The sequence below is a fragment of the Cimex lectularius genome, unplaced genomic scaffold, assembly GCF_000648675.2.
Source record: "Cimex lectularius strain Harlan isolate CLEC.00 unplaced genomic scaffold, Clec_2.1 scaffold57, whole genome shotgun sequence".
Classification (NCBI taxonomy): domain Eukaryota; kingdom Metazoa; phylum Arthropoda; class Insecta; order Hemiptera; family Cimicidae; genus Cimex; species Cimex lectularius.
The window spans coordinates 1456280-1472437 of record NW_019392642.1 but is presented as its reverse complement, the minus strand read 5'-3'; the positions used below and the strand labels follow the sequence as shown (position 1 = coordinate 1472437).

The 16158-nt window shown below is 35.3% G+C and overlaps 1 protein-coding gene and 1 non-coding gene across 4 annotated transcripts in view; both read left to right on the top strand.

The window, feature by feature from the left end:
• Nucleotides 1–3919, top strand: part of LOC106661737 (delta-1-pyrroline-5-carboxylate synthase) — a 125050-nt gene extending 121131 nt beyond the window's left edge. For all 3 annotated transcript variants that reach the window (XM_014385309.2, XM_014385310.2, XM_014385311.2), the window contains one exon: nt 3591–3919. In XM_014385309.2, the coding sequence (XP_014240795.1) occupies nt 3591–3763 (173 nt within the window). In that variant the 3' untranslated portion in view covers nt 3764–3919. The remainder of the gene's footprint in view (nt 1–3590) is intronic.
• Nucleotides 3920–13272: 9353 nt separating this feature from the next.
• Nucleotides 13273–13345, top strand: Trnag-ucc. The gene has a single exon. It is a non-coding gene; the product is annotated as a tRNA-Gly (tRNA).
• Nucleotides 13346–16158: the final 2813 nt, after the last annotated feature.

Genomic DNA, 16158 nt, shown 5'->3' with positions numbered 1-16158 from the left:
GGAAAACGCCTTTAAAGCCATTTGAATGCGTAGAGAATGTACATAAATTGTATGACTTATTTTATAAGGAGTTTCTGAAGTTCGTAAAGGGTTCAAAAGCTAGACAGTAATTAAAACTTTACGTTCACAGGCGACATAAACCGCGCAGAATGTAAATTGCACATGAAAACGAAAGGTTTATTATTAATAGCATAATATAAAACTGGATGCAAAAAGAAGTCCATGAATATAACCACGGGTTGCTTGAAATCTACAGTTTTAATAAGACAATTTTGACATTAATGAATATTTATTCCTTCCATCTTAGTCTCCTGACGGTTAACCCCCTTAAAATCGTGGCGAAAAATGAAAATATAAAATTAACAAAAGCACGTTTTTGACAATTTTTTGGATAATAACCACTGTTTTTATGCACGATGAACGGAGTTGCTTTATGAGATTAACTTGAAATATGGACATTTTCTATTATTAGTAATTAATCGACGAATCTCTTGAACGCTATAGTTAAAAATATTCCGTTTTTCTTTTTCTTTTTTTTTAATGAGGGTTCGCAACAGCAGATGTCATATAAACCCTCATGGTGCCGGTGTTTTTGAAAAAATCCCATTTGTAAGTAAATCGGGTTCGAATCCAGCGGCCTGCATTCGAACCCGATTGCATAACATTGGATTGGTTGGATTCGAACCCAGGACCTTTACCTTACAATGATGAGCGCCGTGTCAACGCCTAAACCGTTGCGGCCACTGACACCCCTGTAACATTCCTTATTAAAGTAGAATAAATTTATTAGCCTCTTGTATATCAGATTTTAGCGTTTTCATAAACTAAATTTCAAGAACTCAAAATTAGATGGTAAGTAAGCACAGTATTCGTCATCCACGAATAATCTGGGTTCCTAGGCGTGGTCTGAATGAAGAAAAAAATTCAATTATGCTGCCAAGCATACATACACAGTTGATTTAAAATCAATATAACTATACAACTGTACAGGGCTAAATGTCAATATTGCCATGGTGGATTCACAAAATAAAACATTCAATGCCACCAGAACGAGGTTTCTACCTTGACTCTTTTCTGATATATTCACATTTTTGTGCTTTTAGCCTAAAATCGGATATTTTTTTAAACATACAACCGTAATTTCTAAACTTTAGTGTCATTAAAATACCCCATTATTACATTAAAATTAATTTTCATACGAGATAACAACATTTCTATTGAAAAATCTGCGCAACCGAATACACAATAGCCACTCAATAGGCAAAGACAATGTTTTTTTTTTTGTTTTTTAATTCTCAATTTATGGTTCGTGCAATGTCTGATCCATCAAAACTTTCGGGGATTTCACCAAAGTTGGCTTATTTTATAAATATTCCAAGGACATACTCTCTGTAACATTTTTTAGACATTTTCTTACTGAAAACTCATTTGCAAGGTTGAAAACGTGATATCAAACTTAAGAAGAGAGAGCATTTCAAGTACATGTCATATTTTTAATAAGAACATTTATTAGTTGATACCAAAAATTAGATACATTCTTTTCGTAGCATGGCCGGCGAGGAGACCTGATTCGATCCCCTAGATTTTTATATGTGGGGAACTCTGAAAAGTGCAGTGAACAGCACACCCATCGAAACGTGGGAACAGCTCACAAAGGAAATTGAAATCATGTGCAATGACATGAGGAAAAGAAGGGAAGATGCCCTCCATGCAGTCACCTCAGTCAATATTACATGTACGAAGTTCTTGGGTTGCTGTTCTCCTTGTCGTCTATATTACTTTTTTCAGCCTTAAAAACATTTCACTAAGAAAAATTCTAACATATTTACTAGTGAGTTAGTGAGTTTGTTTTTGGATCACTTATAAAATAAGGCAACTTTGGTGAAATTCCCGAAAATTTTGATGGAAAAGACATTGCAGGAGCCCAATTGAGTATTTAAAAAAATTGGTTGCCTCTAATAAAACTTTAAAAATAATAGTTAACAAAATTAAAACTTTTATTAAAGTTATTTATTTAATTAAAATTAAAAATAGTTTCTAGATTGTTTTTAATAAAGTTATTCAGATATCGTGAGTTAATAAATAAAAGGAGGTAACCACCCAATATTGGCTAGAATCAAGATTGACATTCTAGGAAGGCATTCAAGTCATTGTATATTACGCTGATATTGTTAATGTCGACCTGCCTAGGCCTTTTTTCCTGTCAACAACCTTCACTTCATCAAAATTTATGTCATAGTGATGTTCTGACAAAGCTGTTCCTCGTCTACCAACTTCAGAACAATATTACCGGATTTTGTCACTCTTTCTCCTTGTCTATATATCATGATTCATCGGGCAGTTTTTAGATAGATCATATAAACCAATCCAATATGTCTATGCGTTCATATTATATGTGGTGTTTTGTGACTGTTAGTCAATGATTATTTGCAGATCGTGAGATGCGGTCTGGAGTGACGTAGGTTTTAGAAAAACATTTTCTTCGTCATTTAAACAACATTTATAAATCCCAGGCGCTGATGATGATCTCAATAAAGATCGAAACGTTGGCACGATAAAGAAAATGTTTTTCTAAAACCTACGTCACTCCAGACCGCATCTCACGATCTCCAAATAATCATTGATGTTATATATATGTAATATATATATTAAACTTACCAAGGCCAGTAACAGTAATGCAACTTTATAAGGTGAAATAAGGTCAAAAGCATGGCAAAAACAATTGAATTAGTTTCTTCGTCCAAAATATACAAAGATCCGGATTACTTGTGAGTAAAAATGTTTTGTATACATCTAACATATTAAACAGGATTCGTTATATTTATAAGAAATATTAAAATTTCTTCTGTCTATTGGTTGTTATATATTTACCGTTTTAAAATACGTACTATAAGGGATATTTTCGCAGATGGTACTGATCTTGTGTAAATATTTAAATAAGGAATTCGGGAACGCTGATGGAAGACTGCATCTTATTTTTTAAATTGTCAAGAACTGCATTTTTCTCCTTTTTGTGATTTGTTTTATTTCGTAGTTACACAACTTGTAATTGGTTTGTGTCAAGGCTTTTTTTTCCTCGTCCGACAAGAAATTAATAACCTTTCGATCGTTCAGTTAGAAAAATTTCTATTCCAATATTCACGATGGGAAATGAGCTATCAGGATCTGTTTTAAGTCCAAACAAGCAGATTTTCGATTTATTCAGTAAACCGATTTTAACGCGGATGAATGTTCAAATATTATCTTTCAATTTGTATAGAATAGAAATGATAAAGTTGGGGTTTGTTGTTTAACTTTTTAAAATATTAAAAAATTTACAACCACGATTCTCGACAAGAATTGCAAGAATGGCTCTTGCAATTCTTGTCTAGAGTCTTGGTTGTAAATTCTTGAACCTGATGATGAGTTTTAAGCTTAAAATTCGGATCGTTGGAAACAACAATCTGTAAGGACCATCAAAGTTTATCCGGTTTATTGACGTGTGTTTGTGTGTGAACTTGAACGAACCCCAAACGGAAGTTTCCTTTATGAGGCAGTGGGTTCTCTTCAGAACTACAGTTTTTAAAAAAGTTTTTCATATTCGATTTCAGGTGCTGAGGTCGGGATCAGCACGGCTAGGATCCACGCCCGTGGTCCAGTCGGAGTGGAAGGACTTCTTACTACAAAGTGGGTCCTCGACGGTGACGGCCACACCGCCGCAGACTTCGCCGAAGGCGGGCCCTGCACTTTCCTCCACCAAAAACTTCCCATTAACGTGGAATGACTTTAGCTTTCTATTTCATCTCTTTTATGCTTCTAAAAGCCTCATAAATGTTCGGTCGTAATAAAATTATCATCAAGCTCAAAACCAAAAGAATTAACCCTAGTGACTCAATAGAAAATTGTATTTCTAAGAAATAAACAAAAATCATAATCTCAGGTTGCGGATTTTTAAACTGAAATTTTAAATCAAAATCACATTATTTAAATCACGCGATATGTTATTAAAAGGTATATAACCTGGAAAAAGTAAAAATAAACAAGGGACGCCATAAAATGTCAAATCGTAGGGGAAAAACTTAGGGAGATTTTGCATAGCGTAAGTATAAAGGGTAACTAAATGTATAGATGTGCGCATGCCGGATTTAAAGGAGCGCAATCTAAAATAGCGTCTTACGTTATTTGTGTTTCAATAGCGTGCTTATTAACGGGCGGAGTTAAATTCAACAATGTAGTTTCTTCCAATTAAGGTTTTAAGTTGAGATTAAAAAAGTCAGTGTCACGAGCGGGATACGAACCCACGAACTTCGGCTTGACCGCTACTCTACCACTTGAGCAATCTTGACTTTGATCCCCTCGGGCACTAACTTCTCATCTCAATCCCACCTGTTGAATTTTCCCTCCTTTTTGCCATTTTTCAATTTGGTCAAGCGGACCACGGAAAATAGTGAATTTAATGTAGTTTACCTGTTGGAGGTAAGTCGAAACAACGCGAGTCATCATTATTGGGATAAAGGGATTCTTGTGAACAGGAACGAAAAAAATTGCTACTATTATGCTCGCCTTAGATCAGAAAGATAAGAGCCCTTTAAGAGAGGTGAACAAAACTGGAAGGCGCTTTTTAGATGGAACTGTAAAAGCAAAATGCATCAGTTACGCATTTTTGTTTTGGGATTGTTTTTCATATCATGTGGCTGGAAATTAATCTGTCCCAGTCGAGGGTGTTATCGATGCTAACATATTACTCTGAATATCGATTGCAAGATGAAGAAATTTGATCGTGGGTTTCATTTCTGAGAAAACACAAAACAAAATGCACTGGTACAGAACCAATTAAAAAAAATTCATTCTGAAATGTAATTTAAAAGCATTTTATGCCAAGATGGCTGCATGCAGTAAGTTATACGTATTGGCACATATTTAAGGTTTTACGTAGTTTTTAATACATTTAATACGTGTACAAATGCTGTTTAACCATTTGATTATCTTAATCATCAAACAATTTTTTTTAAATTGAAATTACTAATTAGATTTTGAAATACACTATAATTAATAATTAGCCGCAAGTCGTGGGTTCGAATTCCGCTCGTGACACTAACATTTTCATTTCAACCAATACCTTACATAAAGATTAATTAATTGAAAGAAGTTATTTGCTCAATCTGACCACGAAATATAATGGATTTAATTAATAATAATTATTAAATTCATTTCTTTCTTTCTGATATCTAAAAAAATGTATGAACAAATATTGTGTTATTATCCTTTCGGTCTTTTTTTGGTTTTTTAAATAACTAAGAAATTTGATCCAGTTATACAAGTTGGAGAAAAATTTCAACATCGCTCTGGCCTCTCTTGTTACATTATATAAAATTATTAAAAATAATTGGATCAAGTAAAGTTACTATCCTTCTCTTTCTTGACTTTTCTAAACCCTTTGACGCTATAAACCATTCTCTTATTCTTTTTAAACTCAATTTCCCTTCCAGTATATCTACCTCGCACTTTTGTTGTTATATTAACGATCTTCCAGTTACCTTAAATATTGTACATATCTTTACGCAGATGACTGCCAAATCTATCTTTGCTTTTCACTCCGTCTCACGAATACAAAATTTAAATGCCTTCAGCTGGGCCGTTGAAAATGCACCCTCTCACTGTATCAATTAGTCTCAGGGTATATCTTCTCCAGTCCTGCCTCCTATTTTCCTCTTTTGCACTAACATCCAACCGATCTTCTTGTATCTGACAAAAACGTAGACGATATCTTTGATCAAACCATATCCTGGAAACCCCACATTCCCCAAATCTCCCACAGTTTCTTCTCCACCTTCCGCTAATTCCGTCATGCAAGCTAACCTTTCGCAATCAACACACATAAACTACTCGTCTACTCCCGTGTTTTTCACCATTTCAATTGTGACTGTTTGGTCTACAGTGTACTCAACAGCGATCTTGTTATTAGACTCAAGAGTATCAAGAACTGCTTTCTTCGTTTCATATTTAGCTCCCAAAGCTAGCTCCTAAAGCCGGGAACACACTTACCCGAGCAACGCCATGCGACGCTACCCGATGCTAGCCTACGCCTTGCCACGTTTTGGTAGGGTGTGCACACCTATGCGAAGTCAAGTGCATGTTACGTAAAGTAAGCGTGTATCACAATAATCACTGTCACGATCGCAACACCTCTTTTGTTCTTAATGCACTATTTTGAGAAAAACCTTGTAATAAATTGTTAGTTAAATGTTAAGAGCACAACCATGTAATAAACTGTTTGTTAAACTTAATTGTTTTAAATAAATTCACTAATTTCGTGGTCCGCTTGACCAATTAATATATGACAATTAATTAAGGTTTTTAGTTGAGATGAAAAAAAGTTAATGGCACGAGAGGGATTCGAACCCACGACCTTCGGCTAGATACGCCGCTGCTCTACCACCTGAGTCCGAGTGGATCAAGGTCACGATAGCTCAGGTGGTAGAGCAGCGGCGTATCTAGCCGAGGGTCGTGGGTTTGAATCCCGCTCGTTCCATTAACTTTTTTTCATCTCAACTAAAAACCTTAATTAATTGTAATGTTTTAAATAAAGTTACACCAAAGGTTTGATAAATTTTCTGCTCAACCATCATAATTAAATAATTTTTAATAAAAAGCCATGAATTGTTGATCTCGTTTAATTTGGTGTACATTAAAATAGGACTGTTGCAATTACTATAAAGACCACATTACATATACATAGTTTAAAATAAACTACAAAAATATGAGTGTCCTGTTCTGACGCTTCCCTACGAAATTGGTGTAATTTTATGAGTAAAACCATGAAATAAATTGTTAGTTAAATGTTATAAACAAAACCGTGTAATAAATTGTTAGTGAAATTCATTATATTAAAAAATGGTATCCTGGTTTTTTAACCAATTTTCTACCAAACCATTAAAATTAATTTTTTTAAATAAAAACAAATGGATTTTTGATCGCGGTTAATTTGGTTTATATTAAAATAAATATGTTGTAATTAATATAATGGCAGTAATACATGAAGGTTGAATAAAAGTATGGATGTTCGGTTCTTTTGTCTTCGTCTGTACTCGATGCGACCCGACGAAAATCTGGACAGTGGGGGATCGCAGAACGTTGAGTAGGGTCGGCGTAACATAGCATCGGGAAGATGTGCACGGGGGTAATACAATCTAAAAAAATGGGCTTTGGATTTGTGTCCGGTAGCATCGGGTAGCGTCACATGGTGTTGCATCGGGTAAGTGTGTTCTCGGCTTAACGCTGGAGCTTCATTGGCTCCTTCCTAAACAAATTCTTCCTAACACCCTATATAATCTATAAACCCTATATAATTTATAACCTACAACTTTTGAGTCTTCTATACATACTTGCCACACTCATTCCCGTCCTTCTAATCTCTAACCCACTCATACAAATACACAGCTTTTAGTCTAACTTTCCTTACCCGTTCCTGCAACCTCTGGAATTCCTTGCGTAACCGCAATCGCAAAGCCTCAATCCCTTCCTCCTAGACCCGTGTTTTCTATTGCCTCCTGACTATCCAATTTAACACCGAGACTTGTTAATTTTCGGTTGTTTCGGTACATTTAATTTCTCTTAATTGTTTCCGCATCTTATTTAATTTAGAACATTTCATTTATTTTTATGCTATTACATTTGAATCTTTGTTTATATAATTTGCTGATGCCGTGAGGATCGGTCAGAAATAAATTATTTTAGAAAATCACATATTTCATTTTTTTGCCAACGTTCTGACCTTTATTCTGGTCATCTTCGGTGCCTGGATGAACTTCAAAGCACTTGTGTAGTGATTAGTGACCGTTAATCGATAATTATTCAGAAATCGTGAGATGCGGTCTGGTGTGATGTAGGTTTCAGAAACACTCTCAACACGACACGCAAGAATGGCACAATTACACAGAAGACAAACACTTTGAGCCCTGAAGATGATCTCAATAAAGATCGAAACGTTGGCACGATAAAGAAAATGTTTTTCTCAAACCTACATCACACCAGACCGCATCTCACGATTTCTGAATAATCACAAAGCATATGTTAATCGGAAATAAATATAATGCAGTTGTAAATAACATAAATGTTGAACCATGTATTTTACACTCACAAAAAGTGTGGTTCGTGAAACAAACAAATACGACACATCACGTCTAGCACCATACTTTATGTGACTATGATATACTTGGTACCAAATTTATACTATTTACATCTGTATTATATTTTTTCCATTCCACATAAGTTTTGTAATTCTCCCAGGTGCTGAAGATGGCTCGAATGAAGGTCGAAACGTCGGCAAAAAGTGAAAAAAAGTTTTTTTTAAATACTTCATTCCTGACCGATCCTCACGATTTCAACAAATTATTGAACTACCAATCTTTAAAAAAGGACACACTTTATTTATATATTCATGCAAATTATATATGCAAATTTTGTACTTTTTTGTTACAAGGGGGCTCAAAGCACAGAATAATATTAATTTTCTTTCGTCGTCTTTTACAAATTGACTTGCTATATTAATAGAAATTGGTCAGTGTTGATCATGGTTTTCTATCATTGGAACGATTTATTTACTCTTTGTAAATGATCTAAAGTAACAAGTTGGATATCAGAAAGGAGGTAAAACTTGCTTTTGATACTCGGAGTTAATCCCGATTCTAATTGAAAAGTTGATGAAAATGTTTCAATTAGAATCGCGATTAAATCGAAACGGGAAACGTTGATGAAAATGTTTCCCTTTGAGAGGTTTTGTTTGAAGGCGAATGTTTACCTTTGAATTTTTCAACATACGTAAGAGTCTCGAATTGTAAAGATTCCAATCAAATTATTCCAGGATTTTTTGCGTGAGTCCGTTAACAAAAAGGGTGGAAATGCTATTGATAAAGGATATTGCTATCGACCTAGCCGGTTTTTCATTTAAACGATTAAATGTTTAATTATTTTAATTCCCATATAAAAAATATTAAAAAACGAACTTTAAAATTCTTCTGCTTCTTTAATCTTGTTAACCAAAATGATTGGAAATGGCATGTCACCTTAATTACAAAGATTTAGATAAAGATGTACTTTTCATTTCTCCACTGTATTAAGCATTAAATAAACTTTTATGTACGGTATTGGTTGAAATGAAAAAGTTAGCGTCACGAGCGGGATTCGAACCCACGACCTTCGGCTAAATACGCCGATTTGGATCCATTCGGACACCAATTTCCCATCTCATCCTCACCTTTTGAATTTTCCCTCCTTTTTACCGTTTTTCAATTGTCGTGCAACCAGTGAAGATATACTTCGTTTTACTTATTAAATCCAATATATTTCGTGGCCGGATTGACCAAATAGCTTCTTTCAATTAACTAATCTTTGTGTAAGGTATTGGTTGAAATGAAAAAATATACCTAGTACCTAGTTAGTAATTACCTGCAAATGGCAAAAAAGGAGGGAAAATTCGAATGGTGGGTTGAGATGGGAAGTTGGTGTCTGAGTGAACCGAAATCAAGATAGCTCAAGTGGTTAGCGCAGCGGCGTATTTAGCCGAATGTCGTGGGTTCGAATCCCGCTAGTGACATTAACTTTTTCGTTTCAACCAATACCTTACATAAAGATTAATTAATTAAAAGAAGTTATTTTGTCAATCTGACCACGAAATGTAATGGATTGAATAAACCATTTAAAACAAAATCACGTTATAATGATTCAGGCTAATAGTATAAAAAGGGTCTCAAACTCCCTGAAGATGGCAAAATGCGTCTGGCAGACGAAACCAACGATCATATGCTGACAAAGATGTTCGTTACGTATCAAATTCATCAAAAGTTCATCACAACAAGGGAAAATCACAAGAAGAAACTGCGGATTTGTATGCAATTACACATTCATTTTGCTAACACTTACGACCACGGAAATCAGATATTTATCCGAATCCTACCTCCGTGATAAAATAGGTAAAATTTTATTCCGCATATTTACAGCACACATTCATTCAGTATTACGCATTCATTCCATAAAGAAAAAGAAATACACTCAACGACAGAAAACGCACACTCGTATTTTGATGTTTTTCAAACTATATTTTTATCGTTATATTAACTTCAACATACTGAGTTTAAATATAAGCCAAATCAATCGAGATCAGAAATTCATAGGTTTTAATAAAAATTATTTAATTATCCATTATATTTTGTGGTCTATTGACCAAATTACTTCTCAATTAATTAATCTTTTTATGTAGGGTTTTGGTTGTAATGAAAAAGCTAGTGCCACGAGCGGGATTCGAACCCACGACCTTCGGTTAAATACGCCGCTGCTTTAAACTTGAGCTATCGTGACTTCGATCCTCTCGGACACCAACTTCCCATCTCAACCTACAATTATTTAATAATTTTGTTTTGAAACAAAATTCACCAAAACACCGGAAAATCATTTAGTCATAGTTTAAAATGTATTACCTGATTTATTAACGCGTATTACCTCCTCTGGCCTCGAGGTGAACTTAAAGTCTCCTAGGCATTGAATAAATCCGTGATCAGATTTTGTCTTATGAAGCAGTAGCCCATTCTAAACCATTCACCCAGAGGGGTTTGAAACTAAACCCTGCATCCTCCAAGTAATAGATGAACAAGTTGAGCATCATCATGCATCAACACGAAGTTATCCACAATAAATGAAGCAAATGGGACCATAGCTCTAGAAGAACTTCCTCTTGTATCATAGAGCAGTCAAAAATCCGTTCTGTATGATAATCAGTACGGTACGGGCATCGACGTCGATTCCACCCCATATCATAACTGATTGTCTTTGAAAAGGCTTTGACTCAAGCATAGCACTTCCAGCAGAGCTTTCTCCCGACAGTGAAGAAGAAGAAGAAGAAAAATAATTTTATTCTGGGACTGGTGTCCCCTAAGAATAATTTACATGAAATAAATAAAGGAAGTTAGTTCTATGAAATTAAAAGTAAAAAAAAGATAGAAATCTTGGCACAATGTATACCAATAAGGCAGGGCAGAAGAAAAAATTACGAGAATATTAAACCAGAAATTAAAAAGTGATGTTAATGATTAAACAGTGCCATCATCTGATTGGCACAATCCTCCATAAATCTGTGAACTGTCCTCCCTCCAATGTTCAATTGTACAAGCGATATGATGATTTACGAATATTCGCCCTTCCACTCGTTGCCTCTTCAACAGAAGAGTACCTGATGCGGGACATCTAGAGACTAGGCTATTATTCTGATGTCTGTTTTAGAACTCACCCAACATTCGGACCGATTGGAGTTGTTACCGATGGAGGAAGCCGTTAAATTTTGGTTCCGTAGAGCGGAAACGATGATCTCTAGCCACCGGACAACTCGGTCGACCACTACCTTATCTTCTATCCAGACTTCCGGTGACCTTAAACCACTTAAGCCACTAGAGAGCGCGGCAAATCGAGGACTTCTGCTCTGTAACGATCTTCTAGAGTTAAAACCATTCTTTTAAGGAAAAAATTACGATTTTCTTTCTCAAACGCATTGATTCATCCAAGAAAACATTATAAAAAATTATTAACCCACCCGAAAGGCACTGGAAAGAATGAAATTGAAATAAATTTTCTTTACTATAAGACTGAAAATGGATTACTAATAATCCATAGAGATAAAAATCAAGTTATTAATGTTCGGTTCACCTTTTAAAATAAGCCAGGGGCGCCACAATCTTTTAATTTCATAATAAATATATATTTTTTAAATGAAGCATCATGAACAAGCAAGAGGATTATTGAGACCGATGATTCGTATCAGATTAAAACTTATCGGGAGTGGATCTTGCGTGATGCCAATGCACCCTTTACTCTAAAAACTTTTTTTTCTCGTGGAGTAAATTAAAAGAAAAAATTCTCATAAGCTCAACGAATTAACCCCTCCGAGTGCTTTCCGGGCCATTTCCATTCCGAATGATTTAATCCAACCAGGGAGTACTCTATCGGACGGAGAAGGCGCTTAAAGTGTCAAGTCGATGATAGTAAATTGAGCGAAAAGGCGAAAATCGTCGAATTTAAACGAGACAAATAGGCAGAAATGACAGGAAGACGGTAAAGAACAATCAAATAGTTACGTAACTACGACAAATAGTTTTTTGTCTCAACTAAAAACCTTAATTAATTGAAAGATATTAATTGGTCAAGCGGACCACGAAAACAAGTGAATTTAATAAGCAAAAATGAAGTATACCTTCACTATAGCTCTCCGTGGGCATTTCATTTGTCGCCGAGAATGAAATAGATTACACGACATTTGAAAAATGACAAAAAGGAGGGAAAATTCAAAAGGTGGGGTTGAGATTGGAAGTTAGTGTCCGAGTGGATCGAGGTCACGATAGCTCAAGTGGTAGCGCAGCGGCGTATCTAGCCGAAGATCGTGGGTTCGAATCCCTCTCGTGACACTGACTTTTTTGTCTCAACTAAAAACCTTAATTAATCGAAAGGTATTAATTGGTCAAGCGGACCACGAAAACTCGTGAATGTAAAGAACAATGAATGAATACAGTATATTTTGGCTATCGAAGTTATGACTATTTTATAGTATTGTAATAAAAAAAACGTAAATTCTCTTAAGTTGTTAACAGAAAATATAAAACGGCAGGACTACGCCATTATACGTTGTTAAATATATCTACTTAGAAGATGGAATCAACTTTCCTTTTCATTATATTTACCCTTTTATTTCAATATAAGTTCATTAATTTCGTGGTCCGCTTGACCAATTAATACATTGCATTTAATTAAGGTTTTTAGTTGAGATGAAAAAAGCTAATCGCACGAACGGGATTCGAACCCACGACCTTCGGCTAGATACGCCGCTACTCTACCACTTGAGCTATCGTGACTTCGATCCACTCGGACACCAACTTCGAAAAATGGCAAAAAAGGAGGAAAAATTCAAAAAGTGGGTTGAGATGGGAAGTTAGTGTCCGAGTGGATCGAACACACTCCTCATAGAAAAATGTATTTCTATCCCTACTTCCTTCCCCATTTCTTAAAAATCGACATATTTAATCAAAAAACACTAATATATATTGATTCATTTTCGCATCTTATAAGGAATTGTGTAATTTAAACCGTGTTTCTAAATCCCAGGCCATGAAGATGATCTCAATAAAGATCGAAACTTTCACGATAAAGAAAATGTTTTCTAAACCTACGTCACACCAGAGCGCATCTNAATATATATAGGGAAAAATCAAAAGGTGGGGTTGAGATAGGAGGTTGGTGTCCGAGTGGATCGAGGTCACGATAGCTCAAGTGGTAGAGCAGCGGCGTTCCTAGCCGAAGATCGTGGGTTCGAATCCCACTCGTGCCATTAGCTTTTCTCATCTCAACTAAAAACCTTAATTAATTTCACTATAAGGTTATCGCTGCCAAACAGTTTTATGGTTGGGGTTATTACAATTGTAAGCAAACCGTTAGGAAAACATCAAAAAAATGTTTTTCAACTATTCTCAATTTACTGTTTCCCCTTTGACATTCAATTCCAATTTATGTAGGAAATTCAGCTAGTTCAATTTACTATTTTTCCGGTACCTCTTTTCCGCCCAGTTTAGCATTTTTAACGAGCCACTTAATCTCGTCCTTACCTCAGGTAGGGGTATTATCCGCTCAATTTACAATCCCCTGTACAAATATTTACTTCTCTCATCGAGTTTCAGTTTATCAACGCTTAAGTTCCAAGCGAGAAGTCTACAGCGGCTTGGTTCCTTTCGATATTGAAACCCTCCTTTTCTAAACTCCATCAAACCACTCTCGTAAAATCAAACTTTTTCCAAGTTCGCGCTCCGGTAATATTTAAGTGAAAAACCGACAACATAAATTCACTTTAAAAGGTTTTCGGAGAGTCTGCCTGATTTCAGTTTTTTCCCCCCCAAATTGAAACCATCGAGTTTTAAGTTTCACTCGATTTTTCTTGTTTATATCACGATTTAATATTATAAAGAAATCCTATCTCGTATCTGCAGATACTCTGGTGATTTATATTTTTAATTCAGTAGATGTCGTGGTCCGATTGACCAAATAACATCTTTCAATTAATTAATCTTTAGGTAAGGTATTGGTTGAGATTAAAAAATGGCAAAAAGGAGGAAAAATTCAAAAGGCGAGGTTGAGATGGGAAGTTGGTGTCCGAGTGGATCGAAGTCACGATAGCTCAAGTGGTAGAGCAGGGGCGTATTTAGCCAAAGATCGTGGGTTCGAATCCCGCTCGTGACACTGACTTTTTTATCTCAACCAATGCCTTACCTAAATATATTTTTAATTTGAATTTTTAATTGTTTTTTAAATTGCGAAGTGATGAACTTGTACTTTTGTCGTTGTCGATAGTTCGCCATTTTCAATGGTTTAAGTGTTAGATGTATCGAACAATTGCCGATATCGGCAGATAACAAATTAATTGGTTTTTTCATCTAGACTGTACTACATCTAGATTATTCTTATATCTTCAGTGTTGTCTAAGAGATTAATAAAGTGAGGAAAGGCAAACAGAAATAATCATGAAAAATCAAGGTAATTGTTTTTTTTTCCCAACAGATAGTAGTTAGGAGGTAAGTAATTTTTAAAGCTGGACAAAATCGACGTTTAATTTTTCTTTAACTTTTTTTTCTCGATTACGTGTTATAAAGAACTCAAACAAATAAACTTTACATTTGCTTAAAAAATAACAAATCAATTAATGTAAAAACATTCATATTATTCAAATTCAAGCTTTTACCATGAAGTACAAGGTAATTATTTCTTTCCTTACTTTTGTCCACGGTAATATTTGTATGGAAAGTATATTAATTTAAATAAATTTAATTATTCTGCGGGGCTATGAACGTACGGTTTGTAGTTTTCAATCACCGTGGTCCGTCTACACTCGCTGCTTCGGTCAGACGGGTTTCTCACCATTTCTTCATCTTCATCTTTGTTTCTGAGTTGATGTATCAAGTCTCGCAGTCCACAGGTAACTCCAGCTTTTATAATTAAAATAAATTACCTCGAAAATCTCACCCACCTCGGTACTGGCAGTCCGAGGTCAGACCTCGATTTTTCTGTCCAGCTGCCGAAGTTGGGCTATACAGTCTCACTGACTCTTAAAAACATTCTTACATATTCACATAACATGCACTCGAGATGATGCAGATTCCTCCAGCATACTCTACACATATAACTAAATTAATTGAGACGGTCGATAGGTTAGTCAATATTCCGCCATCACACATTTCATATTTACGCCAATAAATTCATCCCCTATCGATAAGGATCAGGCGACACAAAACTATCAGTACTGTATGCAATAAAACGACCCTGTTTCTGCCATGAATGAGAACTTCAAGCACAATTCTCATATGAGATGACATTCCTTCACGCTCTAATTAAGTGGGACACATCGAACAACATATTACTACATAAAGTAATTGTCCGTCTGTCAACCTCGCATAGCCTTAAGCGTGTGAGGATGACCCTTCTTCTATGACTCAGGTCCCCCGAGGGTCACCTATCGATAGCGCCCTTGAAACACGATATTCTCAGCCGATAGGCTCACCGATGCTGCCAGTTTCTTTTAATGATGTTATTTATTGCATTTTTAGTTTTATATATATATACATATAGTGTTTATTTAAGAATATTGAAGTCGCCATAATTATAAGTAATTATTTGGATATCATGAGATGCGCTCTGGTGTGACGTAGGTTTAGAAAACATTTTCTTTATCGTGAAAGTTTCGATCTTTATTGAGATCATCTTCATGGCCTGGGATTTAGAAACACTGTTTAAATTACACAATTCCTTATAAGATGCGAAAATGAATCAATATATATTAGTGTTTTTTGATTAAATATGTCGATTTTTAAGAAATGGGGAAGGAAGTAGGGATAGAAATACATTTTTCTATGAGGAGTGTGTTCGATCCACTCGGACACTAACTTCCCATCTCAACCCACTTTTTGAATTTTTCCTCCTTTTTTGCCATTTTTCGAAGTTGGTGTCCGAGTGGATCGAAGTCACGATAGCTCAAGTGGTAGAGTAGCGGCGTATCTAGCCGAAGGTCGTGGGTTCGAATCCCGTTCGTGCCATTAGCTTTTTTCATCTCAACTAAAAACCTTAATTAATTGCAATGTATTAATTGGTCAAGTGGAC